We start from the raw sequence: 26,417 nt of genomic DNA, 5'->3' as shown, positions 1-26,417 counted from the left end.
AGGTGATACCTCACTGTGTTTTTAATTTGGATTTCCCTGATACCATTGTGTACTGTTACTTCTGTAATACTTGTATTACAGGGATATATCTTAAAGCACAACACATTATAATTCCCTAGTTTTTATTTTCCACTGAATTGAGGATGTGTGTTTTAGCCACAATAATATAGTATGTGCTCAATAAATGTACTATATGCATAGTGGAATAAGTGATTATGTAGCTCTGTCAAGAGATCATAAGGCAAATATATCTTTGACCTCTTAGCAGCTGGAAATTTTATTTGTACATTATATACCAAGGGTGCTCAAAATGAACTATGCTCACAGGCCAGCTCCTTAATAGGAGGTAAAGGAGTTAATAATAATTGCTCACTGTTGAGTTGTGGGCTAAAAAGACTCATGTTCTTTTCCCCTCTGATTACTTGGCATTTGAAACAATAGAGCAGGCATGCTTTATATAAAAAATACAGTTTTTGCTGACCAGAAGGTGATGCATTGGATAGAGCATTGGACTGGGACGCAGAGGACCCAGGTTTGAAACCCTGAGGTCGCCGGCTTGAGTGCGGGCTCATCCGGCTTGAGTGTGGGGTCGCTGGCTTGAGCCAAAGGTTGCTGGCTTGAGCAAAGGGTCACTTGCTCTGCTGTAACCCCCTGGTCAAGGCACATATGAGAAAGCAATGAATGAACAACTAAGGTGCTGCAATGCAGAATTGATGCTTCTCATCCCTCTCCCTTCCTGTCTGTCCCTATCTGTTCCTCTCTCTGTCTCTGTCACAGAATATATATTGTATACATATATTTCTTAAAATGCACAGTGACAGAGAATTTTGAGTGTCAAACACAATGCCTGTATGTATGAAGTGGTCTTACATAAAAAGAATAAGTTACATAACAATGAGGTAGTACTCAGATGTGGGAATTACAAGATAAGATTGTAATTGGATACATAGATGTTCAATAATAGTGATGCTCAATGTGTAGAGAGACAGTAGAGAATGTTTGAAAGAATAATTGAATTGTTTAGCCTTGAAGGGTATGTGTAATTTAGAAAAGAGGACATTTTTTTTCGTTCATGAATAAAAGATTGAGCAAAACTTTGCTATTGAATTCATACGATTTTGAAGATAAACTTTGACCAGATTGAGAAGTTTCATAGTGCAGTGTTCCCCAACCCCCAAATTAAGATAATGCTGTCATTTTTTCCTTTTTAACTTAATATGTCATGAATATTTTCTTTTTGTGATTTTAAATTTGAGACCCATTTATATTGTCATTATTACATTAAAATATATATACAAAGAGCTAAGGGTAATCACTCACTGACATGACACTTAAGGGTTTTATACCGTTTTGCATCTTAAGTATTCTTCACTTTGACTTGAACCATCATCTTCTTTTTCTTGCTCTAGATTAACAATAAGGCCGCCACTGGAGAGGAGGTCCCTCGTACCGTTATTGTAACCACGCGTTCTCAGTATGGGTTACCAGAAGATGCCGTTGTGTATTGTAACTTTAATCAGCTATATAAAATTGACCCTTCTACTCTGCAGATGTGGGCAAATGTGAGTATGTACAGACTTGTTATTAGTGTCTAGAGACTGGAAAGGATGCAGTATATAGGTCGTCTTGCTTGAGGCTGCCTTCCACCCCCATTCGTAAGCTGCTATGCACATTTCTTCTTTCTTTAAAATTATTTTCCAATTACAGTTGACGTATGATGTTATATTTCAGATTTACAACATAGTGGTTAGACATTTATATACCTTAAAAATGAGTGCCCTGATTGGTCTAGTACTTGTTTCACAGCGTACGTAGTTACTACGATACTGACCTACATTCTGTGTGCTGTGCTTTATAGCCCATGACTATTTTGTAGCTGGCAATTTGCACTTAATTCCTTTCACAACTTTTTCACCAATTCCCCCAACTGCCCTCCTATCATCTCACTTAGCATCTAGGTCTAGCCATGGTGTCACAAATGGTAAGATTTCATTCCTCTTAATTTTTATTTTTATTTTTTTATTCATTTTAATTTATTGTGTTTACATAGATTCTAGTGTTGCCCCGAATGCATCCCCCCTTCCCTGTATTCCCCTCAACATCTCCCTTATCCCCCTCAACATCTCCCTTATCCCCCTCTCCCCTTCCCTTCAGGTTTATCCCATCCTATCATCCCCTTTCCCTCTGTCCTCTTTTCCTCTGGTCCCTTTGATCCCTCCTCTGTCTCAGTTCTGTTCCTCAGTTCACATTGTTCATTGGATTCCTCAAATGAGTGAGGTCATATGATATTTTTCTTTTTCTGCCTGGCTTATTTCACTTAATAGTTTCCAGGTCCATCCATGTTGTCACAAAAGGTAAGATTTCCTTCTTTTTCATGGCCCCATAGTATTCCATTGCATATATGTACCACTGCTTTTTAATCTACTTGTCCACTGACGGACAGTTGGGCTGATTCCACATCTTCGCTATTGTGAACAGTGCTGCCAGAAACATGGGGGTGCATTTCTCTTTTTGAGTCAGTGATAATGGTGTTCTTGGGATATATTCCTAAAAGTGGGATGGCTGGGTCAAAAGACAGTTCCATTTTTAATTTTTTGAGGAATCTCCGTACTGTTTTCCACAGTGGCTGCATCAGTCTGCATTCCCACCAGCAGTGCAGGAGGGTTCCCTTTTCTCCACATCCTCGCCAGCACTTATTCTGATTTGTTTTGTTGATGAGCGCCATTCTGACAGATGTGAGGTGATATCTCATTGTGATTTTAATTTGCATTTCTCTAGTGATTAGTATTGTTGACCATTTTTTCATATGCTTATTGGTCATCTCTGTGTCCTCTTTGGAGAAGTGTCTGTTCATTTCTTTTGCCCACTTTTTGATTGGATTGTTTATCTTCCTGGTATTGAGTTTCACAAGTTCTTTATAAATTTTGGCTATTAACCCCTTATCAGATGTATTGTCGAATATGTTCTCCCGTTGTGTAGTTTGTCTTTTTATTCTGTTATTATCTTTACTTGTGCAAAAGCTTATTAGTTTGATATAGTTCCATTTGTTTATCCTATCTTTTATTTCACTTGCCCGTGGAGATAAATTGGCAAATATATTGCTGCGAGAGATGTCGGAGAGCTTACTGCCTATATTTTCTTCTAAGATGCTTATGGTTTCACGGCTTACATTTAAGTCTTTTATCCATTTTGAGTTTATTTTTGTAATGCTGTTAAGTTGATGGTCTAGTTTCACTTTTTTGCAGGTAGCTTTTCAATTTTCCCAACACCATTTGTTGAAGAGGCTGTCTTTACTCTATTTTATGCTCTTACCTCCTTTGTTAAATATCAGTTGTCCATAAAGGTGTGGGTTTATTTCTGGGTTCTCTGTTCTGTTCCATGATCTATATGCCTGTTCTTATGCCAGTACCAGGCTGTTTTGCGTACAATGGCCTTGTAGTATAATTTGATATCAGGAAGTGTGATACCTCTCACTTGATTCTTCCTTTTCAAGATTGCTGAGGCTATTCGTGTTCTCTTTTGGTTCCATATAAAGTTTTGGAATATGTGTTCTATGTCTTTGAAGTATGTCATTGGTATTTTAATTGGTATTGCATTGAATTTATAAATTGCTTTGGGTAATATGGACATTTTAATGATGTTTGTTCTTCCTATCCATGAACACGGTATATGCTTCCACTTGTTTGTATCTTCCTTGATATGTTTTATCAATGTTTTATAATTTTCCAAGTATAAGTCTTTAATCTCCTTGGTTAAATTTACTTCTAGGTACTTTATTTTTTTGTTTGCAATAGTGAAGGGGATTGTTTCCTTAATTTCTCTTTCTGACAGTACATTGTTGGTGTATAAAAATGCCTCTTGATTTCTGAGTATTAATTTTATATCCTGTCACCTTGCTGAATTCCTTTATCAGGTCCAGTAGTTTTTTGACTGAGACTTTAGGGTTTTCTATAAGGTCTACCGGAAAGTTCTGTCCGTTTCTATCACAACAAGTTTCAACACGTAAGCACATGTTTATTTGGTGCATGTGTGCCTCTCTATTTTTATCACTTAATGTATACATACTGACGTAGCAAATTAACTAAAGTAAGTTGATTGATTGATTCACGTTAGTCTTATGTGTGAAGCGATAGTGTACCCATGGCTACTGATAAAGTTCATTTACGCCACTGTAATTTTTACGAATTTCAACAAGGAAGAAATGCTACAGAAGCATGTCTGTTGCATCCACCATATTCCCCGGACTTAGCACCCTCTATCACTTGTTTTTGTCCTTATAAAATTTTTTGAAGGGCAAAAAATTCAAAAATGAAGATATCAAACAAGCACTGTTTCAATTTTTCACATCAAAAGATAAAACATTTTTCAAAAATGGGATAAACAAATTGCCCTCACGCTGGCAAGAAATCATTAATAATAATGGCAATTATATTATTTAATAAAGTTTATTGATGGTAAGAAAAATTTGTATTTTGTTCAAAAAACGGACAGAACTTTCCGGTAGACCTTATATATATAATGTCGTATCATCTACAAATAATGATAGTTTTACGTCTTCTTTTCCAATTTGGATGCCTTTTATTTCTTCTTCTTGTTTGATTGCTATGGCTAGGACTTCCAGAACTATGTTGAATAAGAGTGGTGAAAAGGGGCACCCCTTTTCTTGAATTGTTCCTGATCTTAAGGGGATTGCTTTTAATTTTTTCCCATTGAGTATGATGTTGGCTGTGGGTTTGTCATAGATGGCCTTTATCATGTTGAGGTATGTTCCCTGTATTCCCACTTTGCTGAGAGTTTGTTTTTTGTTTCAGAGACAGAGAGAGCCAGAAAGAGGGACAGATAGGGACAGACAGACAGGAAGGGAGAGAGATGAGAAACATCAGTTCTTCGTTGCGGTTCCCCAGCTGTTTGTTCATTGATTGATTTCTCATATGTGCCTTGACCGGGAGGCTACAGTAGACTGAGTGACCCTTATTTCAAGCCAGCGACCTTGAGCTCAAGCCAGTGAGTCTTGCTCAAACCCGATGAGCTTGCGCTAAAGGTGTAGACCTCGGGGTCTCGAACCTGGGTCTTCCGTGTCCCAGTCTGACGCTCTATCTACTGCACCACCACCTGGTCAGGCTGCTGAGAGTTTTGATCATGAATGGGTGCTGGATTTTATCAAATGCTTTTTCTGCATCTATTGAAATTATCATGTGGTTTTTCTCTTTCCTTTTGTTTATGTGATCAATCACATTGATTGATTTACAAATATTGTACCAGCCTTGCCTCCCCAGAATAAATCCCACTTGATCATGATGTATGATTTTTTTTTCTTATATTGCTGGATCCAGTTTACTAATATTTTGTTGAGGATTTTGGCATCTAAATTCATCAGTGTTATTGGCCTATAATTTTTTTTCTTTGTGTTGTCTTTGCCTGGTTTTGGAATCAGAATTATGCTCACCTCATAAAAGAATCTTGGAAGTCTTCCTTCCTCTTGAATTTTTTTAATTAGCTTGAGAAGGATAGGAGTTACTTCTTTGAATATTTGGTAGAATTCACTTATGAAGCTATCAGGCCCAGAACTTTTCTTTGTTGGGAGCTTTCTGATCTCTTTTGTTGTAATTGGTCTGTTTAGGTTTTTTGATTCTTCCAGATTGACTTTTGAAAGATTATGTTTCAAGGAATTTGTCCATTTCACCTAGGTTGTCTAATCTTTTGGCATACAGTTCTTCATAATATTTCCTTACAGACCTTTGTATTTCTGTTGTGTCAGTTGTTATTTCTCCACTCTCATTTCTAATTTTATTTATTTGAGTGCTCTCTCTTTTTTTTCTTGGTAAGTCTGGTTAAAGGTTCATCGATCTTATCTACCTTTTCAAAGAACCAGCTCTTGGTTTCATTGATACTCGGTATTGTTTTTTTAGCCTCTATGAAATTTATTTCCACTCTCATCTTTATTATTTCCTTCCTTTTACTACCTTTGGGCTTTACTTGCTGTTCTTTTTCTAGTTCCTTTAGATGCAGTGCTAAGTTGTTTATTTGATCTTTTTCTAGCTTCTAAGGTATGCCTATAATGTTATGAACGTCCCTCTCAGTACTGCTTTTGATGTGTCCCATAAATTTTGAGTTATTGTATGGTCATTATCATTCGTTTCTAGGAATTTTTAAATTTCTTTTTTGATCTCATTGTTAACCCATTCATTATTTAATAAAATGCTATTTAGTTTCCATGTGTTTTGAGTATTTTTCAGTTTTTCTGTTGTGGTTGATTTCTAGTTTCATGACATTGTTTTTTTTTTAATTTTTATTAATTTTTTCTTTAGGATTGCTTTGGCTATTTGGAGTTTTTTATAGTTCCATATAAATCTGATGATTTTTTGTTCCATTTCTTTGTGGCATTTTGCGTGCTTTTTACTTCACTTTTGAACTCATAAGCATTCCTCCCAACCCTGGCTCTCCATTTTATCTAGTTTTTGCTCCACTTAATATAATAGTAACTTTCTAATTTTTTACCCTTTTTCCTGTTTCCCTCTTATCCCTCTCCTTATATCTCTTAGTCGACCATCACTTACAAGCAAATCATTTTATTCTTGACCCCAAATTTTTCCTTTCTTGCATTTTGTGGGTCATACCTCCTTTTTTGCCCCTTTATCACTTCTCCCTAACTCAGACCCTCCATTATAGGTAGTTTTTGTTCCATTTAGCAAAATATAATTCACAATTCATCACAATTTTTTCTCAAGGAGGAGGCGAGAGGAGAGGAGAAAAAAAAGGGAAATAATAAATTTTCTTTTTTTTTTTACTTTTTATTAATTCTCATTAGTATTATCAACAAAACCACCCTCAGATGTCATTAAGGAAAAAGAAATCAAATATCATGGGTACAAAAGACAGAGATGTAGCACAGATAGATGAGGAAAAGTCTATGGAGAAAAAATTTAATATATTGGAAATCTTGGAGCTAAATGACAGAGAATTTAAAATAGAAATCCTAAAAATACTAAGAGATATACAAGAAAACACAGAAAGGCAATTTAGGGAGCTCAGAAAACAACTCAACGAACACAAAGAATATATTACCAAGGAAATTGAAACTATAAAAACAAATCAAAGAGAGATGAAAAGCTCAATTCATGCACTGAAAAAGGAGGTAACAAGCTTAGCTAATCGAACAGGCCAGATAGAAGGTAGGATTAGTGACATAGAAGATAAGCAACTTTAGGCACAACATAGAGAAGAAGAGAGAGACTCAAAAATTTAAAAAAAATGAGAAAGCCCGACAGGAATTGTCTGACTCCATCAAAAAGAATAACATAAGAATAATAGGTATATCAGAGGGAGAAGAGAGAGAAAATGGAATGGAGAACATATTCAAACAAATAATAGACGAGAACTTCCCAAGGCTGTGGAAAGAACTAAAGCCTCAAATTCAAGAAGCAAACAGAACACCGAGTTTTCTTAACCCCATAGATTTTTCCTCATCTAGGTGTGCTATATCTCTGTCTTTTGTATCCATGATATTCAATTTCTTTTTCCTTAATGGCCTCTGAGGGTGGTTTTGTTGATAATACTAATGAGAATTAATAAAAAATAAAAAGTAAAAAAAAAAAAGAAAATTTATTATTTCCCTTTTTTTCCTTCTCTCGCCTCCTCCTTGAGAAAAAATTGTGATGAATTGTGAATTATATTTTGCTAAATGGAACAAAAACTACCTATAATGGAGGGTCTGAGTTAGGGAGAAGTGATAAAGGGTCAAAAAAGGAGGTAGGGACCCACAAAATGCAAAAAAGGAAAAAATTGGGGTCAAGAATAAAATGATTTGCTTGTAAGTGATGGTCGACTAAGAGACATAATGAGAGGGATAAGAGGGAAACAGGAAAAAGGGTAAAAAATTAGAAAGTTACTATTATATTAAGTGGAGCAAAAACTAGATAAAATGGAGAGCCAGGGTTGGGAGGAATGCTAATGAGTTCAAAAGTGAAGTAAAAAGCACGCAAAATGCCACAAAGAAAAATTTGAGTCCCAAATAAAATAATTTGTTTGTTATTGAGGCTTGAATGAGAGGAAAAGTAAAGGAGAAAAGAAGAAACTAATATAGAGGGAGAAAAAAAGAGAAAAAAACAAAAAGAAGAAAAAAAGAACAAAAAGAGTTAAGGGTTTTGGAGGCAACCCTCATAGAGAGAAAGGAAGAAGAAAAGAAAGAAAATGGGAAATGTAATACTTAATAGGTAGTGTAGTTCAAGAAGAAGAAAGAATAAGACAGGCAGAGAATAAAATGACCAAAGTGGAAGAAGAAGAAAATAATCAAGACAAGAAGATGAGAGAAACAAACAAACAAACAAAAATGGAGAAGGTTATAAAGTCTGTGGATTTTTCTTGATTTTGAGAGGCTATCTTCTTCCTTTTTCTTTCCTCTCCCTCTTCCTGGTCGGTGACTCTGTACCCTAGGCTCAGCCCCTGTGGCACGCTTAGGTAGAGATTTGTAGTTGATAAGTCTCTATGGCGATGTCATATATTAGGCTTCAGTCTCGTTGGCAGTCGAGGCTCATTAGCATTTGCGGGCTCCGACAATGAAAGAGTCCATTTTCCCGGAGCCTCTCTCCTAGTCTTTTCTTCCTGAATCAGCAGCCTGATGATCCAGCTATGGGGTTGCTGCTGCCTCTGCCTGGATAGTAAGAAGCTCAAAGAGCTGGCAAATCTCCCCTCTATTCCCACTCAGCGCAGGGCTCTGGGTAAGGCTCTGTCAGTCAGAGCCGCTAGTATAATCAGGCAGAGCTGGGAGCCAGTTGCTCTCAAGGTGCTTTTCTATGCGCCTCCAGACATGTCCAGTATGCCTCAGCACTCTGTGGGACCACTTTGCCCAGGCTTTTTGCACTTTGTAACCTGTTTTGGCTGGGTAGAAGATGCCCTAGTCGCTGTTTGCAAAACAGGAGGTCTCACAAGCTGCTAAATCCCTCTTTTTAACATACATCCCTGAGTATGAAAGCTCTGCCAATCAGAAGTTGCCTCCACCCCTACGTGCATAGCAAGAGGTACTAAAAAATATCACGCCTCCTGTCTTAGATCGCTGAACTGAGAGAGATCTTGTCTGTTAGAGCCGCATAGGTCAGTTGGGAGGTGGGCAGACTGTGGGTTAAGCTAATCCTTCACGGGTCTGTTAGCTTAAATGGCTGGGTGAGGCGCCTCGCCCACCCGGAGAAGTTTGGGCATAGGGAAGTTCGCTTTTGCACACTCCCCGCTCGCCACTGTTCAGGGTGCAATAACCACACCGAGACTCTGGTCACAGTCCATGCGAAGGCCTCTGACTGTGCCCCTCTGTCTGGGAACATGGGCACCCACTCCTGGGGCTCGAGGAGAAACCTCTTGCACACTATCCGCGTGCCCGACCACTTGCCCGGGGTGAGGCATCCCGCCCGCCTGGAGAAGTTCTGGCGTAGGGAAGTTCGCTTTCGTGTACTCCCCACACGCCGCTGTTCAGGGTGCAGGAACCATACTGAGACTCTGGTCCCAGCCCACGTAAAGGCCTCTGACTCTGCTCCTCTGTCCGGTAACACGGGCGCCCACTCCCAGTGCACCAGGAGGAACCTCTCACTATCCACGCTCGCTGACCACGATATCAGAGCTAATGGCGGCCACTACCCACCTGTCTTTGTCAGGGTCCTGCGCGGGTGTTAGCTTGCGTTGGCTGGGTTGCCACAGGCACCGTCTTTCCTTGGCTTGGACGTCTGTGCCGAAGCCTTGCTTGGACATCTGTGCTGCCGCCCAGCTTCCTCTGCACCCTTAACTCTATCTCAGTTCCAAGTGAAAGCAGCCCTAGCTTAGGTTAATGAGGAAGGCGAGTGTTCCTTTCTCCGTCTTATTTCCTTCGGGGTTGATTATATATTTAGTCAATTTTTTGCTCGATCATACCTTTGTGTACAATGTGTGGTACTTCTAGACGCTCCAAGGATAGATATTTCTGTCTCTGGTTGAAGAACTTGTTGAAATTTTGGGGAGATTTATTGGTATCGCTTCTCACGGCGCCATTTCTCTGACGTCACTCAGTTTCATGACATTGATCAGAGAATATGCTTGATATGATTTCAGTCTTCTTAAATTTGTCGAGACCCCTTTTGTGCTCTAACATGTGGTCTATCTTAGAGAATGTACCATGAGCACTTGAAAAGAATGTATATTGTGCTGCTTTAGGGTGAAAGGTTCTAAAGATATCATTTAAATCCAGTTGATCTAGTGTGTCCTTTAAGTTAATTTTTATTTATTGCTTGATTTTCTTAGAGGAAGGGAGAGAGAGAGAGAGAGAGAGAGAGAGAGAGAGAGAGAGAAGACATTGATTTGTTGTTCCACTTATTTACACGTTCAGGTTGATTCTTGTATGCACCCTGACCAGGGATCAAACCTCCAACCTTGGCGTATTTGGACAGTGCTCTGACCAATTGAGTTACCTGGCCACAGCCTCGTTCCTTTTTTATGGCTGAGTAATATTCCATTTTATATGTGTATCACATCTTTATCCAATCATCTATTGATGGATGCTTAGGTTGCTTCCATATCATAGCTATTGTTAACAATACTGCACTGAACATATGGGTACATTATATTTTCAAGTTAGTGTTTTTGATTTTTTTAGTAAATACCCAGAAATGGAATGGCTGTTTCATATTGTAGTTCTATTTTAAATTTCTTGAGGAAACTCCATACTGTTTTTTATAATGGCTGCACCAGTTTGTAATCTTACCAACGGTGCATGAGTTCTCTTTTTCTCCAAATCATTGCCAGCACTTGTTTGTTGATTTATTGACGATTGCCGTTCTGATGGGTATGAGCTGATATCTGATTGTGTCTGTGTATTTTTTTAAATTATTTGGGAAGTGGGGAGGCAGAGAAACAGACTCCTGCTAGAACCCTTACTGGGGTCTACTCAGCAAGCCCTCAGTGGGATAATGATCTGCCCATCTGGGTCCTGCTCTGTTGCTCAGCAACTGAGCTATTTTAGTGCCTGAGGCCAAGGCCATGGAGCCATCCTCAGTGCCTGGGGCCAACTTGCTCTAGCCATATGAGCCATGGATGTAGGAGAAGAAGAGAGAGGGAGGGAGGAGGGAGAGGGGTGGAAAGTAGATGGTTCTTTCTCCTGTGTGCCCTAACTGGGAATTGAACCTGGGACTTAACACATGCCAGGCCAACTTTCTACTGCTGAGCCAACTGGCCAGGGCATGATTTTGTTTTAATTTGCATTTCCCCCAATGATTAGTGATGTTGAGCATCTTTTCATATGTGTATTGGCCATCTGTATGTCTTCTTTGCAGTGGTATCTAGGGCCTTTGCTATGATCATAGGATTTTTATCTTTCATTAATTGATTTGTTGTACTGAGCCGACCTTGTATGCTGAGAATAAATCTTACTTGATCACAGACTGATATTTTTAGTGTATTATTGAATTCAGTTGCTAATATTTTGTCAATTTTTACATCTGTGTTTTTTTTTCTTTTTTTTTTTTTTCTTTTTTTTTTTTCATTTTTCTGAAGCTGGAAACAGACAGACAGACTCCCGCATGCGCCCGACCGGGATCCACCCGGCACGCCCACCAGGGGCGAGGCTCTGCCCACCAGGGGGCGATGCTCTGCCCATCCTGGGCGTCGCCATGTTGCAACCAGAGCCACTCTAGCGCCTGAGGCAGAGGCCACAGAGCCATCCCCAGCGCCCGGGCCATCTTTGCTCCAATGGAGCCTTGGCTGCGGGAGGAGAAGAGAGAGAGAGAGGAAAGCGCGGCGGAGGGGTGGAGAAGCAAATGGGCGCTTCTCCTGTGTGCCCTGGCCGGGAATCGAACCCGGGTCCTCCGCACGCTAGGCCGATGCTCTACAGCTGAGCCAACCGGCCAGGGCCTACATCTGTGTTTATCAGGGATATTGGCCCATAATTTTTTTTGTAGTGTCTTTTTTTTCTTAAGATTTTATTTACTGATTTTATAGAGAGAGGTCGAGGGGAGCAACAAGTATCAACTCATAGTTGCTTCACTTTAGTTGTTTGTTTGTTGTTTGTCATATGTGCCTTGACTGGGTAAGCTAAGGGTTTTGAACCGGCAACCTCAGCATTCCCGGTTGATGTTTTATCCACCACACCAACACAGGCAAGGCAGGATTTTAGCAAATGCCTTTTCTGTGTTTGTTGATATGATCTTGTGGTTTTTATTCTTCATTTTGCTTGTGTAATGTATCATTCTGTTATTGATTTGCAAATATACCAACCTTGCATCCCTGAATATATTCCACTTGATCATGGTATATGATTAGTTTTTATTGTTTTTAAGATTTATTTATTGATTTTAGAGAGAGCAGATAGAGAAAGGAGGAGAGGAGCAGGAAACATCAACTTGTAGCAGTTGCTTCTCATATGTGCCTTGACTGGGCAAGCCCAGGGTTTTGAACAGGTGACTGCAACCTTCCAGATCAAGGTTCTATCTATTGTGCCACCACAGGTCAGGCTGATCTTTTTAATTTATTGCTATATTTGGTTTACTAATATTTTGTTGAAGGTTTTAGCATCTTTCTTTATAATGTCTTGACCTGGTTTTGAAATTACGATAATACCACAACCTCATAAAACAAGCTTGGGAATCTTTCCTCCTCTTGAATTGTTTGGAATAGTTTGAGAAGGATAGGTGTTAATTCTTCTTTGAATGTTTGGTAAAATTGTCCTTTGAAGCCATCATGTCCTGGATTTTGTTGGGAGTTTTTGATTGCTGCTTCAGTTTGCTTAGTTATGATTATTCTATTCAGGTTTTCTAATCTTGATTCTGTTTTTGGAAGATTGTATGTTTTTAGGAACTTATTCATTTCATCCAGAGTGTCTAATTTGTTGGTATATAGTTGTTCATAATATATTCTTACAATGCTTTGTATCTCTCTGTGGCAGCTGTCTTCTTTTCATTTCTGATTTTATTTATTTAAGTCCTGTTTTTTTTTTTTTTCCGTTGTTTTCTTTTTTTTTTATGAACCTGGTTAAAAGTTTGCCAATCTTGTTTATATTTCAAAGAACCAGCTGTTGGTTTCATTGATATTTTTTATTATTTCTTCTCTGATCTTTAGTTATTTCTTTTTTGTACTCTGAGTTTTATTTGTTCTTTTTCTAGTTCCTTTCAGTGTAAAGTTAGATTATTTGGGATTTTTCTTGTTTCCTGTGATAAGGCTTGAAATGCTATGAATTTCCTTCTTAAGACTGTTTTTTTACTATGTCCTGTAGATTTTCGGTTGCTGTGCTCTCATTTTTGTTTGTTTCAACATACCTTTTGATTTCTTCCTTGATCTCATTGTTAACCCATTCATTGTTTAGTTACATGTTATTTAGCCTCCTAATGTTTGAATGTTTTTTTTTCAGTTTTTCTATTGTAGTTGACTTCTAGTTTCATGCCATATGGTCAGAGAAGATGCTTCGTATGATTTCAGTCTTCTTAAATTTATTGAGACTTGTTTTGTGCCCTGACATGTGGTCTATCTTAGAAAATGTTGCATGTGCACTTGAAAAGAATATATGTTCTTCTGCTTTGGGGTAAAATGCTCTGAAGATATCAATTAAATCCAGCTGATCTAGTGTGTCATTTAAGACCACTGTTTGCTGATTGGTTTTCTGTCTGGAGGATCTATCCATTGATGACAGTGTGGTGTTAGAATCCCCTGCTTTGATTGTATTGCTGTCAATCTCTCCCTTTTGTCCATCAAGGTTTGCTTTCCATATTTAGGTGCATAAATGTTTACCAGGGTTATATTCTTGTTGGATTGTTCCCTTTATCATTATATGGTGTCCTTCTTTTTCTTTTACTGTAGCCTTTGTTTTAGTGTCTACTATTTAAAGTGGTTGTCAATAGGTATGCATTTATTGCTGTTTTATTCTTTATAACTATGTTCCTCTGTTTTCTTTTTAATGAAGACCTTTTAATTCTTGTAATACTTGGTTGGTAGTAATGATTTCTTTAGCTTTATCTTGTTTGGGAATCTTTATTTTTCCTTCACTTTTAAATGATAGCCTTGCTGGGTAAAGTAGCCTTGGTTGTAGGTCCTTGCTTTTCATCACTTTGAATATTTCATGCCAATCCCTTCTGGCCTGAAATGTTTCTGTTGAGAAATCAGCTATCTTATGGGAGCTTCCTTCTAGGTTACTGATTTTTATTTTGCTTCTTTTAAGATTTTTATATTTAACCTTTGGTGTTTTAATTATGATGCATCTTAGTGTGGGCCTCTTTGGGTTCATCTGTGTTTGTTTTTGCTTCCTAGACTTGTATGTCTTTTTCCTTCAGGTTAGAAAATTTTTCAGTCATTGTTTCTTCAGTAGGTTTTTAGTCCCTTGCTTTCTCTCTCTCGTTCTGGTAGCCCAGTTATACAAACATTGGTACACTTGGTGTGTCCAGGAGGTCCCTTGAACTATCCTCATTTTTAAAATTCTTTTTTATTTTGGTGTTCCAATTAGGTATTTTCTACTATCTTGTCATCTAAATTGCTGATTCAGTCCTCTGCTTCACCTAATGTGCTGTTTATTCTATCTAATGTATTCATTCAAGCTCTTGTGGTCCTTATTTCTGACTGATTCTTTTTTATCTATCTCCATATGTACATTCTCACCGAAGTTTATCTGTTCTTCTCATCAGTTCTTTGAGCATCCTTATAACCAGTGTTTTGAACTCTGTATGTGAATAGATTGCTTGCTTCCAGTTTGTTTAGTTCTTTTTCTGGTGTTGAGCATTGTATTTTTTGGGGGGTTTTTTGGTTTGTTTTCATTTGGGACATATTTCTTTGTCTTCTCATTTTGACTGCCTCTCTGTGTTTGTTTCTATGTGGTAGGTAGATCATTTCTTTCTTCTGGTCTTGACAGAGAGTGGCCTTATATAGGAAATGTCTTTTGGGGCTCAGTGGCATAGTCTTCTAGTCAGCTAAGGTGAGTCCTGCAGGCATCCCCTGTATGGGTTGTGTGTCCCCTCCTATCGTGGTTAGGACTGAGTTTGTGCTGGTGTGTCAGTAGGTAGAGTTGACCCTCAGTCTTTCTGGCTATGAGGAATGCTTGTGCCCTCTCCGGATGAGCTGTTGTCTTGGAGCTGATGCCTCAGAACAGGAGTTGCTTTAGCAGGACTTTTCTTCCAGCTGAGTTTGCCTTTTGGATGTATCAGTTGTGGAACTGGTTTGGTGGGGTTTTGGTATACTTTGAAGCTGGCCACTGGGTATGTTGGCAATGGGAGCCTCCTTGGAGGGTCTCTGGTTCAGGCCGAGTATAGCTACTATTTTTGCAGGGTTTGGAGCTGCTTGGCAGGAGTTATAATTTATGCTGAGACCAGTTGCCGCTTGTTTGTATGGGGTTTGAGACCTTTGGAGAGTCTGTTGCATGAGTCTAGAGCCACTATCGCTAGTGTGGGTTTTGCGGACCTTTGTGAAAGTCAGTAGCACAAGCCCAGGACAGCCACCACTCACGTGGAAACTGTGGTCCTTTGAGTGAATTTGCAGCATGCATGCTCCTGAGGCAGAACCTCTGGAAGCAGCTCTGGCCTGGTGAAGAGACCTGGCTGGGCAGGCTCTCAGGGAGTCACCAGGGCAGGATTAACAGTGTTCAGCAGGCTGGAGGAGTGTACAGATTTGATGCCAGCCTCCACTGGGGACCTGCTGGATGGGAGGAGAGCGGAGAGCTCAACACAGGAACAGTGGTACCTGCCAGTGCTTTCATTCCTGCGCAGAGTTGCCCGGACCACTGCCTCTCCAGCTTTCACCCTGAAGATAGTCTGTTTATTTCCTCCTCAGATGTCCCCCGGTCCTTTTCGAGCTGCTGCCCTTGCCCTGGAGCTCAGAGTGGGCGAATTTCTTGTTCCCGCGCTCTAAGAGCAGCCTGTCTCAGTTTCCTGCAGCCCTCTGTCTATCTGGGACCCAGTCCCCCTGGTTTTCACAGTGAGATGTGGGAACTTTTCATCACTGGTGTTCTGGGCTGCGGAGCCCAGTGTGGGTTTGGTCCCCTTAGCTCTTCATGGGGGCCTCCACAGCCAGGATATCCCTACTATTTTTTAACCTTCATTGCCACACCATAGATGTGGGTCCTGCCTGTTCTATGTCTCTGCCCCTTTTACCAGCCACAATCTGACTTCTTTACATCCTTAGTTATAAGAATTCTGTTCAGCTAGTCTTCAGGTGCTTCTCAATGATAGTTCTGAAATTTAGCTGTAATTTTGATGTGGTTTTAGGAGGGGGAGATACCAGAATTTACCAACTCTTCTATCTTGAACGGAAGTCTGTTGTGCTCATTTTGAATCTTCAAAAAGTTGTAACTATAAATAAGTTAGTTTTTAAAATTTAATTTTATTGATTTTAATGAGAGAGGAATGGAGAGAGAGAGAGAGGAGCATTAATCTGTTCCTGTATGTGCCCTGAATGGTGATAGAACCTGTAACCTCTGTGCTTTGGGACGATGCTCTAACCAACTGAGCCACCTGGCCAGTGCTCAGCTATTTTTGATTTCTCCATCCAGTGTCTAAATAACACCTTTATGAACCTTTTTAAATTTATGTATTCAAACCAGGGATCAGCAAACTTATAAAAACATTTCATTTGGAAATTAAATTTAATGGGGTGACATTGGTTCATAGGATCACGTAGGTTTCAGGTAAATACCTCTCTAGCATTTGAACTGTTCATTGTGTTGTGTGTCCATCACCCAAAGTCAAATCATTTCAGCATCATGTATTTGGCCCTTTCCACTCAGCAAACTTTTTGAAGGGCCAGATGGTTAAATTTTTCAGTTTTGCAGTACATACTCTGTCATATCTATTCAATTCTGCCATTGGAACAGGAAAACACCGTGTTATATAAATGAATGAGTGTAGGTATGTTTCAATAAAATAGGATTTGCAGAAAACAGGCAACATGGCGAGATTTGGCTCACAGGCTGTAGTTTGCCAACCCATGATCTAAACTAATAGCAAAATTGGTGTGCTTATTCATGCATGTTTAACATTCTTGTAGTGCTGTAGTTATAACCAGGAAGGAAACAATTTGTGCCCTTACCTTTCAGTCAGTTCATCAGACCAGTTTGCATAAATAGGATCTTTGCAGGTGCTGATCTTTAGTATCCGTAACGTTTTTCTTTCTCTCTCTCTCTCTCTCTTTTTTTTTTTTTTTGAGAGACAGGAAAGGAGAGAGATGAGAAGCATAAACTTGTAGTTGCGTCACTTTACTTGTTCATTGATTACTTTCTCATATGTGCCTTGACTGGGGAGCTCCAGCTGAGCCAGTGTCCATTTGCTCAAGTCAGGTACCTTGGGCTCAAGCCTGCAACCTTGGTATTATCTCAGTGATCCCACACTCAAGCTGGTGACCCCACGCTCAAGCTGATGAGCCCGTGCTTAAGCTGGCCACCTTTAGAGTTTCAAACCTGGTCCTTTAGAGCCCCAGGCCGACGCTCCATAATTTGTTCTTAATTCCAGAGTTAAAATAGAGATGATTCTTGGTTGATTTCTTTCCTGATTAGTGTCTAATTTTTTTCCCCTTTCAAGAGAATAGGTTACAGAAGAGGAAGCCAATGTGCACAGGTTGACTCTCCTTAATCCTCACTTCCCAAGATTCAAAAAAATCTGATAAACTGAAAAGTTTTGTTATACTTCTGTGGACAGTTTATTTGGCAGCAAATTATAAGAAGTCCTCTATTTATAGTCTTTTGTTTATTCCATTTAGTGTGAATATTCCTATATCTCGATGCAGAGAGATACTAATGTGTTTGTTTACAGGGAATTGCTGCTGAGGGTGTAATGTAATATACATCCTCTGTGCAACTTTTTAAAAATCTGAAATATTCCAAATTCTGAAATTCCTCTGTTCCTGTGGTTTTCGGAGAAGGGCTGGTGAACTTGTGAGGTGTATTGAGTAGATGTAGATTTAAATCAGGTGTTGGCAGACTGGCCTGTGGGTCAAATTCAGCCCACAGCCTGCTTTTGCAATTAAAATTTTGACACAGTGCCATACCTACTTCACATATTATCTGTGGCCTAAAGTTAGGACAGAGTTCCATGTGGTTGCAAAGCCAAAAACACTTGCTCTCTGGACCTTTACAAATTAAAAAAATACAATCTGCTGACACCTGATCTAGATCAGGCAGATCAAGTTAGGCAAGTGTGACTCTTTGTTGTGTTGGGGGGGGGGAATTTAAAACGTGACACAGAAAATTGCTATCTCCTACAAAATGATTGCCTGCCACAGATTTTGCCAGTTAGTATCTTGTTTTGTGTTGCATATCAATCTCTTTCAACTCTCTTTGGGGACAGCTTAGCAGAATGGGAACCTTTAGTTCAGTCTAATTCATCAATTTGAAGGAAACCCTGTTCTCACTGGACTGCTGTCTGGGGGAAAAATAAGAGTGTGGTCAGATGATTAGAGATCTGCAGGGACCTTTCTTGAGGAGGGCAAAGCTGCTGTTAACTATTATTATTTCACCTGCTTTAGATTCTGAAGCGTGTTCCCAACAGTGTGCTGTGGCTGTTGCGGTTTCCAGCAGTCGGAGAACCTAATATTCAACAGTATGCTCAAAACATGGGCCTTCCCCAGAACCGTATCATTTTTTCACCTGTTGCTCCTAAAGAGGAACATGTCAGGAGAGGCCAGCTGGCTGATGTCTGCCTGGACACTCCACTCTGTAATGGGCACACCACAGGAATGGATGTCCTGTGGGCCGGGACTCCCATGGTGACTATGCCAGGTAAGTTGCTGGTAAATCATTGGAATCTTCCTTATTCTTTTTAGAATCTTCATGAGGGAGGTAATTCCGGGTGAAATTGTGTATACTAGAAGTAACATTTAGGGGAGGATGATAAAAAAAAAAAGAGACTTGTTCTTAGCACTTGATTCCATTTTCTTCATCTGCATTGTGTAGATACTTAACATAAATAACATTAATAACCATGTACTATTTGCATTCTCAGATGAGCAATTGGTATCTTTCTTATTACAGGAGAGACTCTTGCTTCTCGAGTTGCAGCTTCCCAGCTCACCTGTTTAGGTTGTCTTGAGCTTATTGCTAAAAATAGACAAGAATATGAAGATATAGCTGTGAAACTGGGAACTGATCTAGAATAGTAAGTAAACTTTTCCATGAACAAAACAGATGATAAAGTGAAGGGAATCGGGAAAGTTTAGAGAGACTAGAAGTGCTATAAAATGAAATAATAAAATAAGGATAATATAAAGTAAGTGAATTGGTTGTATATGATCTCTGGATGGGAGAAGAACTTTCTAAACTTTCATAAATGAAGTGATAGGTTTTACTATGTAATGAGTAAATGGCTCAATGAAAGTGAGGCAAAATTCCTTAAAAGGCAAATATGAGGAAAAAATCCTTGCTTTTTATGTCAAATATTAATAGCCTGGCTATATAAAAACTAGCACATTTATATTTTAAATTGCTTAATAGGAAAATATAAAAGGAAGTGACCAGACAGCTTACTGAAGTAGAAATACAAATGTTTAACAAGACAAAGTTTCAACCTCTGTAGTAGAAAAGTAAATTAAAGTAGCATTGAGGCATACCCATTATTTACATATAAAACAAAAAAAAAATTTAATATGATACCCATGACGAGGGAGCATACATTCATTGAGTTAATTGGTACAAGCCTTCCTCAAAGTTGGAAGATCCTTAAAAACCAAAAACCAAAACAAACCAGAGCTTTTGCCCATTTAATGCCACATCTTCACTATGGTGTAAGGGGAAGAAAGCATAATATAACTGCCCCCAGTGGGTGGGAGTTAGAGGGGCCCTACTTAGATAAATGATGCTTTATCCATACAATGAGAGTGTTTATCCCTTAACTGAGGCTTTTCTTTGTATTTTTTTTCCTTGTGTTTTTCTAAGAGGTAGCATATTATATAGAATTTTAAAGAAAACACCCTCTTTGAGTCAGATTGCCTAGGTGTGAGTCTAACTCTTCCACTTAAAAGCTTGTGACTTTGGACAAATTATGTGCCTTTTTTTCCCTCTAGAAAGAGAGAGAGAGAGATGAGAAGCATCAACTTGTATTTGCATCACTTTAGTTGTTCATTGATTGCTTCTTATAAGTGCCTTGACCAGGGGCTCCAGCTGGGCCGGTGACCCCTTGCTCAAGCCAGCGACCATGGGATCATGTCAGCAACCCCGTGTTCAAGCTGGCAAGCCTGTGCTTAAGCCAGCGACCTTGGGGTTTCAAACCTGGGTCCTCAGCAGCTCAGGCCGACATTTTTCACTGTGCCACCTCCTGGTCAGGCTGTTCGTTCTTAAAAAAAAAAAAAATGTTTTTTCCAATTACACTTTACATTCCATATGATTTTGTATTAGTAAACTGAATATTCTATTTTATGTATGTGCCTTAGCTATTGTAAATTGTGCTTCAGGAAACATCTTTGCTTGGCCAGGTGTATCTGCATCTCTGATTATTTTTTGAATAGATTTAAAAAATATATTTTTTATTGTCAGAGAGTTAATGATAATTTTAAGGTTCTTAATATATATATAACTAAAGGCTTACCAAAAGAATAAGCAGTTTACATTCTAACCAGTAATATGTAGGAATAGATGTCATATTTTAAAAGCAGAAATGAGAGGAAATGGAGAATCCATGGTGTCTCTTGGATATCCTTGTTTAAGAAAGAATTAAATTTTTTCAGACGATGTGAACTCGATTATAAGTTTTAGTGTGTGTTAGGTATGAGTCTTCCTTTTTTTAAAAAGCATTGAGGTAAGGTGAAGTCTCGTCATGTGTCTCACCAAAGATGACTAGGTATTTGGGGGGGTGGGTTCTGAGTTTCTGCTCTCTTTGTAATCTTGGCACTCTCTCTTTTAAAATTACTCAGCTTGAAGAAAGTTCGTGGCAAAGTCTGGAAGCAGAGAATATCTAGCCCTCTGTTCAACACCAAACAATATACAATGGAACTAGAGCGGCTCTATCTACAGATGTGGGAGCATTATGCAGCTGGCAACAAACCCGATCACATGATTAAGCCTGTTGAAGTCACTGAGTCGGCCTAAATGCTAACTGTGTGCATAGGAGAATTACCCTTCTGCCTGAGCCTCAACCTTTGGGAGGAGAAGGAACGAAATCATGTACTTTTTACTTATCTGAGTAATATCACATTGCAGATGGGTGACAAATAATGATAATAGAACAGCACAGCCAGAGTTGCTTCGTGCATGATAGGGAGAGACACAGGAGATGGAAAACTGCTGTTCTACAAGGAATCTTCATAGAATTTTGCAGCAACCAGGTGGTACATAGGTGTGGAAGGTCTGCTCTCTCTTGGTCTTCCATGGGATGGTTGATGTGGAAGGGAGAGCTAGATTGTCCAGCCATTTTGTGATTCCATGGCTTGATTGAGTCATCTGAATTTTTTCTTTATATTTTGGGTATTGGAGCTTTTAAAAATATTTGGTTTCAGGTGTTTTTACTCATGTGAAGTGTATATGATTCTCTTGAGATAAGGTTTTAAGCTAAAATGTTGCTCCGTATTTTAGTTTCTGACCTCTACAGATTAATGGGAACTTTGCTGGTGTAGTCTTTTTATAGGTTTTATAAACCACTTGAGCCTATATCAGTCATTTGAGTGTCTGACCTAATATTTGGAGATATCAGTGCTTTGTTGGTTTAGATTGTGACTCAGAATTTTTTTCCCTCCCTTCCCCCTACTTGAAAATTTTTCCTGTAACTTAGCTAACAAAACCAAGTCTGTTTCAAAGCATCCCAGAGTGTTTCTGTAAAACACATCATCTGGTGCCAAATGAAAATTCTTAGGAATGATTACTAATTATGAAGGGTACAGTTGTGGTACTGTCGTTGATGATGATAATACTGATTTTCTTTTTGGCCTAGTTTTGATCTATTTCACCAGTGTTTTACTTTGATTGCCCCTCTATGCTGCTTCCAGAAGTGATAGTGTGTGATAAGATTTTTACCTTCCTTTCTAAGGTTTTTTTTTTTATTTTTAAGTGAGTCCTGTTCTTCCTATTTCTGTCAGCAGAAATGAAACCCCAGGTAAGTATAAGTATGCAAATATTTGATCAGTGAAGTTATTGTGAATACGTTAAATAACTTTAATCAAAAACATGTTATAGATAAAAAGCCGAAGGATCAAGTATGTATATGAATAATTATTTTTCAGCCCTTCTAGGATATTCTATAATAACTGTCTCTGGACTTGGTCTTGAAGTCTGTGTGGATTCAGCCTTAGTAGTAGCGAACTGTACTATTTGGTTTGGAATACAAATTAGACTTTAGGCCACCTGGAGCTTGAGTTCTTGGTATTAAAAACCATAGGAATAAAACTGTTGAATTTCAGCAAAGGATTGAGGACTTGAGGCTTAAACAAACCAACATATGAATATGTTTCTGTCTTGCTGTACTGCACTTATGCTATTTAGTAACATAACTTTTTTGTCTGCTAGTAGTGTTCTAGATTATAGTGTCCTTCCAAAGCACTGAGGCAGTGTACCTGTTCTGTAGTTGCAGCTGATGCCTGAATGTATCCTAGCTGACAAATTATTGGTTAATAACTTGAATTTCTGAAAGTCTTACTGTTAACCAAAATCTGAGCAAGGAATCTCAAATAATAATTCTTAGCCAGAATGACATGTTAATGAAATGTGTATCTTTTAACAATGTAAATCAAGCAACATCAGTTTAGGGAGTTCTTAATTTATTTTTTACCCGATTGAAATATTAAAGGTCGCTAGCATGGTTGCAGATAAACTGATGTCTGAAATTCACCAAACTACTTAATGTGGAGTAGGATGATGTAGTTCTAGTGCCCTCTGGGCTGTGCCCAGACAGCCGTTTTACATAGCACATCACTCCTCTTACAGGGATGAACTTTCTCCTGGCACGAAAAGTAGCCGCTCTGGTTAAAGCTTTGCTTATTGTAACAGGCTTTGGTTTCCAGGTACAATGTCTATGGAAGACTTAATTCTGAGTATAGATATAGATATTACTGGAAACTAATTGTTTTTTTCTATTATACTCTGCTTTATCAAAAAAGTAAAACATTTAAATTGTGCTACAGAAATCAGATGTTGTCTTGTGATCTTTAATTAATAAATGAATGATTTGCCTCTACTATGGCTGATGTCTTTTGTGTTCTATTAGACTGTTAGATTGAATGTTAGACAGAATAATTTGGTCATCCAGTGATGAAACCTACATTAGAACAGTCCAAACTACAGAACCTCAGATTACCCCAAAGCAGCTGTGACAAGAACTGTTTTGTTTTCTCAGCTAAGTGTGGTGGTGGTGGTGGGGTTGGCATATGATTCTTTAAGATGACAAAGTCTGCATCTCCTAGCACACCCATTCATGCTTGTTTCTGTTTTGCTTAGGACTGCTCTGCTTTAACTACCCTTGTAGTCTCACTCTTTATGTGGACTGTTCCTTCCTGCTCTATGTCCTGCTTGAATTCGACTACTGGCATGAGGAAGGGTCCAGATGAGGCTACTTAGCTGCCTGTTTTCTCAGAGATATAAATGAGAATAAAATTTTCAATAAAATTTCAGGTAATTTACCTACTGAATTCTGTGGGTTATGATTCTCAAGTTGTAATGTGGATTAGTTTGTTTCCTAAACAATAGTGACGGCAGAAAGGTGTCCAATAATAGCTTACTCATAAAAATTCTTACTCCCACCCTCTGCTGGTTTTTAGGAATCTATTGATTTTTTTTTTTTTTTTTGGTATTTTCCTGAAGCTGGAAACAGGGAGGCAGTCAGACAGACTCCCGCATGCGCCCGATCGGGATCCACCCGGCATACCTACCAGGGGGCGATGCTCTGCCTATCCGGCGCATCTGTTGCGACCAGAGCCTTTCTAGCGCCTGAGGCAGAGGCCATAGAGCCATCCCCAGCGCCCATCTTTGCTCCAATGGAGCCTCGGCTGCGGGAGGGGAAGAGAGAGACAGAGAGGAAGGAGAGGGGGAGGGGTGGAGAGGCAGATGGGCGCTTCTGTGTGCCCTGGCCAGGAATCTAACCCGGGACTTCCGCACGCCAGGCCCACGCTCTACCACTGAGCCAACCGGCCAGGGCTAGGAATCTATTGATTTTTAAAGGAATTGCTTGTGTACCTTGAATAAACTTTTTTTTTATTGTTCAGTGACAGGAGGGGAGGCAGAGAGACTCCCGCATGCGCCCCAACTGGGATCCACCCCCTCCCTCCCCGGCATGCCCACCAGGGGGTGATATTCTGCCCATCTGGGGCCCTTGGTCCTGGAGCCATTTTTTTAGTGCCTGAGGCGTAGGCCAGGGAGCCATCCTCAGCGCCTGGATTGAGCCACGGCGGCAGGAGAAGGGAGAACCATGTATGTGGTCACCAAAGTGAGCATGCCAACACTGCCTACTTTTTAAAGTGCTGTAAAGGATTAAATGTACAGAAAACACTTGGAACAATGCCTAGTGTGAAACGAACTCAATATTATTCATATCTTTAAGTTCAGGGACGATTTGTATTCGGTTGGCCAAGTGGTTAGGTTATGAATTGTACTAGTGTCTGCCAGAGAAGTGGGTGCATCAAGAGAGCATTTGCTTCCCCTGTTTTTTTTTTTTTTCTTTCTCCCTGTGTTTGGAGCATGTGCCAAAAAGCTTCAAGTAACCAACTCTTTATCTCTCGGGTTCAAAGGGCTTTGGAAGGAAATGTCAGTGCTGCCAAACACTGTTGGGTTGCTGCTTTGCTCTTTAGGTGCCCACCTTCCTCGCTTTGAGTACTTTGGAGGGCAGGCAAACAGCCTTAGAAGTTTTGGCAGTTCAAGGAACGAACAGAGAACAGGGTTTGCTTATCCAAGCCCTCATAATGCTGGAACTTCAGGAGGATTCAGCTCACTTTTTTTCCTTTTACCCAAAAACTTAATTTAGAGATTGCCAAACTACAGAAATGGGCTGGGGGCCCTGAGCTCTGTAGGAAATGGCGCCTTCGGGACAGATAAGCAACACCCCTGGAAGTGATAGGCTTAATTCCGGAAACAATGCGCCTGGGCAGTACATTTCATTTCATAACCATGAAGTTTTAAATCTGCCTCGCGACCAGACTGTGGTAAGTGAATATTGGAGGACTGTGATAGATGGGTAGTACAGGGAGGATTGGGATAGGTGGGTGCTGGAGGGCGGGAACAGGATAGGTCCTGCCTCCCACTTAGCCAGAACTCTGTAAAAGCTGGTGCGCTGAGCGGCAGTCGGCCATTGCAGAGGCGGCAGAAGCAGGTGGGCGACTTGAAGGGGCTTAAGTGGGTACTGATGTGGGAACAATCTTGAGAGCTCATCCTGGTTTAGCAGACTTAATAATTCAAGAGTGCTGTATGCCCTGGGTACAGATTGTTCATGAATCTTGGGACTGAGATTTTGGTAAAAATCTTTTGCCTGTTTCCTTTTTTAAAAAAGGGCTTTCAGAAGGATTTTGTTTTGTTAGTGATACTAACTTTGCTAAAGCAAAGGTGGCGGATGGGGGCGGGGTGTGGGGGTCGCAGTTGGAGCATAAGGGAGTAGGGCCCTGGGAGGTGGTGTGAGGTTGTGGGGGAAGGAGGATGGCGTGTGGTGGTCAGTCAATGCCTAACCTGTGGAAGGACAGCAGGATGGTTAAGGCGGGAGTAGTGGGTGGGAGTCATGGCAGGTTGGCGAGGGTCGATGCATGATCTGGTAGGGAGCAAGGCGTGGGTATAAGATGGAGTCAAGGCGTGGGTGTAAGATGGCGTCAAGGCGTGGGTGTAAGATGGCGTCAAGGCGTGGGTATAAGATGGCGTCAAGGCGTGGGTGTAAGATGGCGTCAAGGCGTGGGTGTAAGATGGAGTCAAGGCCTGAGTTTTGCAAGACTGGCTGGAGGTGGGAAGTGGGAGTAGAAGGTCTAGGCTTGCCATGTAAGACCTCCAGAGGAGGAGAGGCGATGTAGGAGCATGGATGAGAGGTGGGGCGGGGTTTTTCAGTGGAAGAGTCAAGGCCTGATGGGTTGGAGGCAAGGAGTGGGAAGGGAGCATGGGCGTGAGGAGGGGGTTTGGGGTTGCGGTTGGAGGATTTGAAGTCTGATCGGCGAGAGCCCCGTGGACAGAGGGAGTGGTCCAAGCCAGCCATTGAAAACCTCCAGAGGCCCTGGCCGGTTGGCTCAGCGGTAGAGCGTCGGCCTAGCGTGCAGAGGACCTGGGTTCGATTCCCGGCCAGGGCACACAGGAGAAGCACCCATTTGCTTCTCCACCCCTCCGCCGCGCTTTCCTCTCTGTCTCTCTCTTCCCCTCCCGCAGCCAAGGCTCCATTGGAGCAAAGATGGCCCAGGCGCTGGGGATGGCTCTGTGGCCTCTGCCTCAGGCGCTAGAGTGGCTCTGGTCGCAACATGGCGACGCCCAGGATGGGCAGAGCATCGCCCCCTGGTGGGCAGAGCCTCGCCCCCTGGTGGGCGTGCCGGGTGGATCCTGGTCGGGCGCATGCGGGAGT

General features: G+C 40.4%; 1 protein-coding gene across 3 annotated transcripts in view; it reads left to right on the top strand.

The window, feature by feature from the left end:
- Positions 1-23,076, top strand: part of OGT (O-linked N-acetylglucosamine (GlcNAc) transferase) — a 53,433-nt gene extending 30,357 nt beyond the window's left edge. For all 3 annotated transcript variants that reach the window (XM_066357539.1, XM_066357538.1, XM_066357540.1), the window contains exons 19-22: positions 1,410-1,562; positions 18,445-18,697; positions 18,950-19,073; positions 20,824-23,076. In XM_066357539.1, the coding sequence (XP_066213636.1) occupies positions 1,410-1,562; positions 18,445-18,697; positions 18,950-19,073; positions 20,824-20,998 (705 nt within the window). In that variant the 3' untranslated portion in view covers positions 20,999-23,076. The remainder of the gene's footprint in view (positions 1-1,409; positions 1,563-18,444; positions 18,698-18,949; positions 19,074-20,823) is intronic.
- Positions 23,077-26,417: the final 3,341 nt, after the last annotated feature.

Source organism: Saccopteryx leptura, chromosome X (assembly GCF_036850995.1).
Source record: "Saccopteryx leptura isolate mSacLep1 chromosome X, mSacLep1_pri_phased_curated, whole genome shotgun sequence".
Taxonomy (NCBI): domain Eukaryota; kingdom Metazoa; phylum Chordata; class Mammalia; order Chiroptera; family Emballonuridae; genus Saccopteryx; species Saccopteryx leptura.
This window is presented reverse-complemented; position numbering and strand designations above follow the sequence as displayed.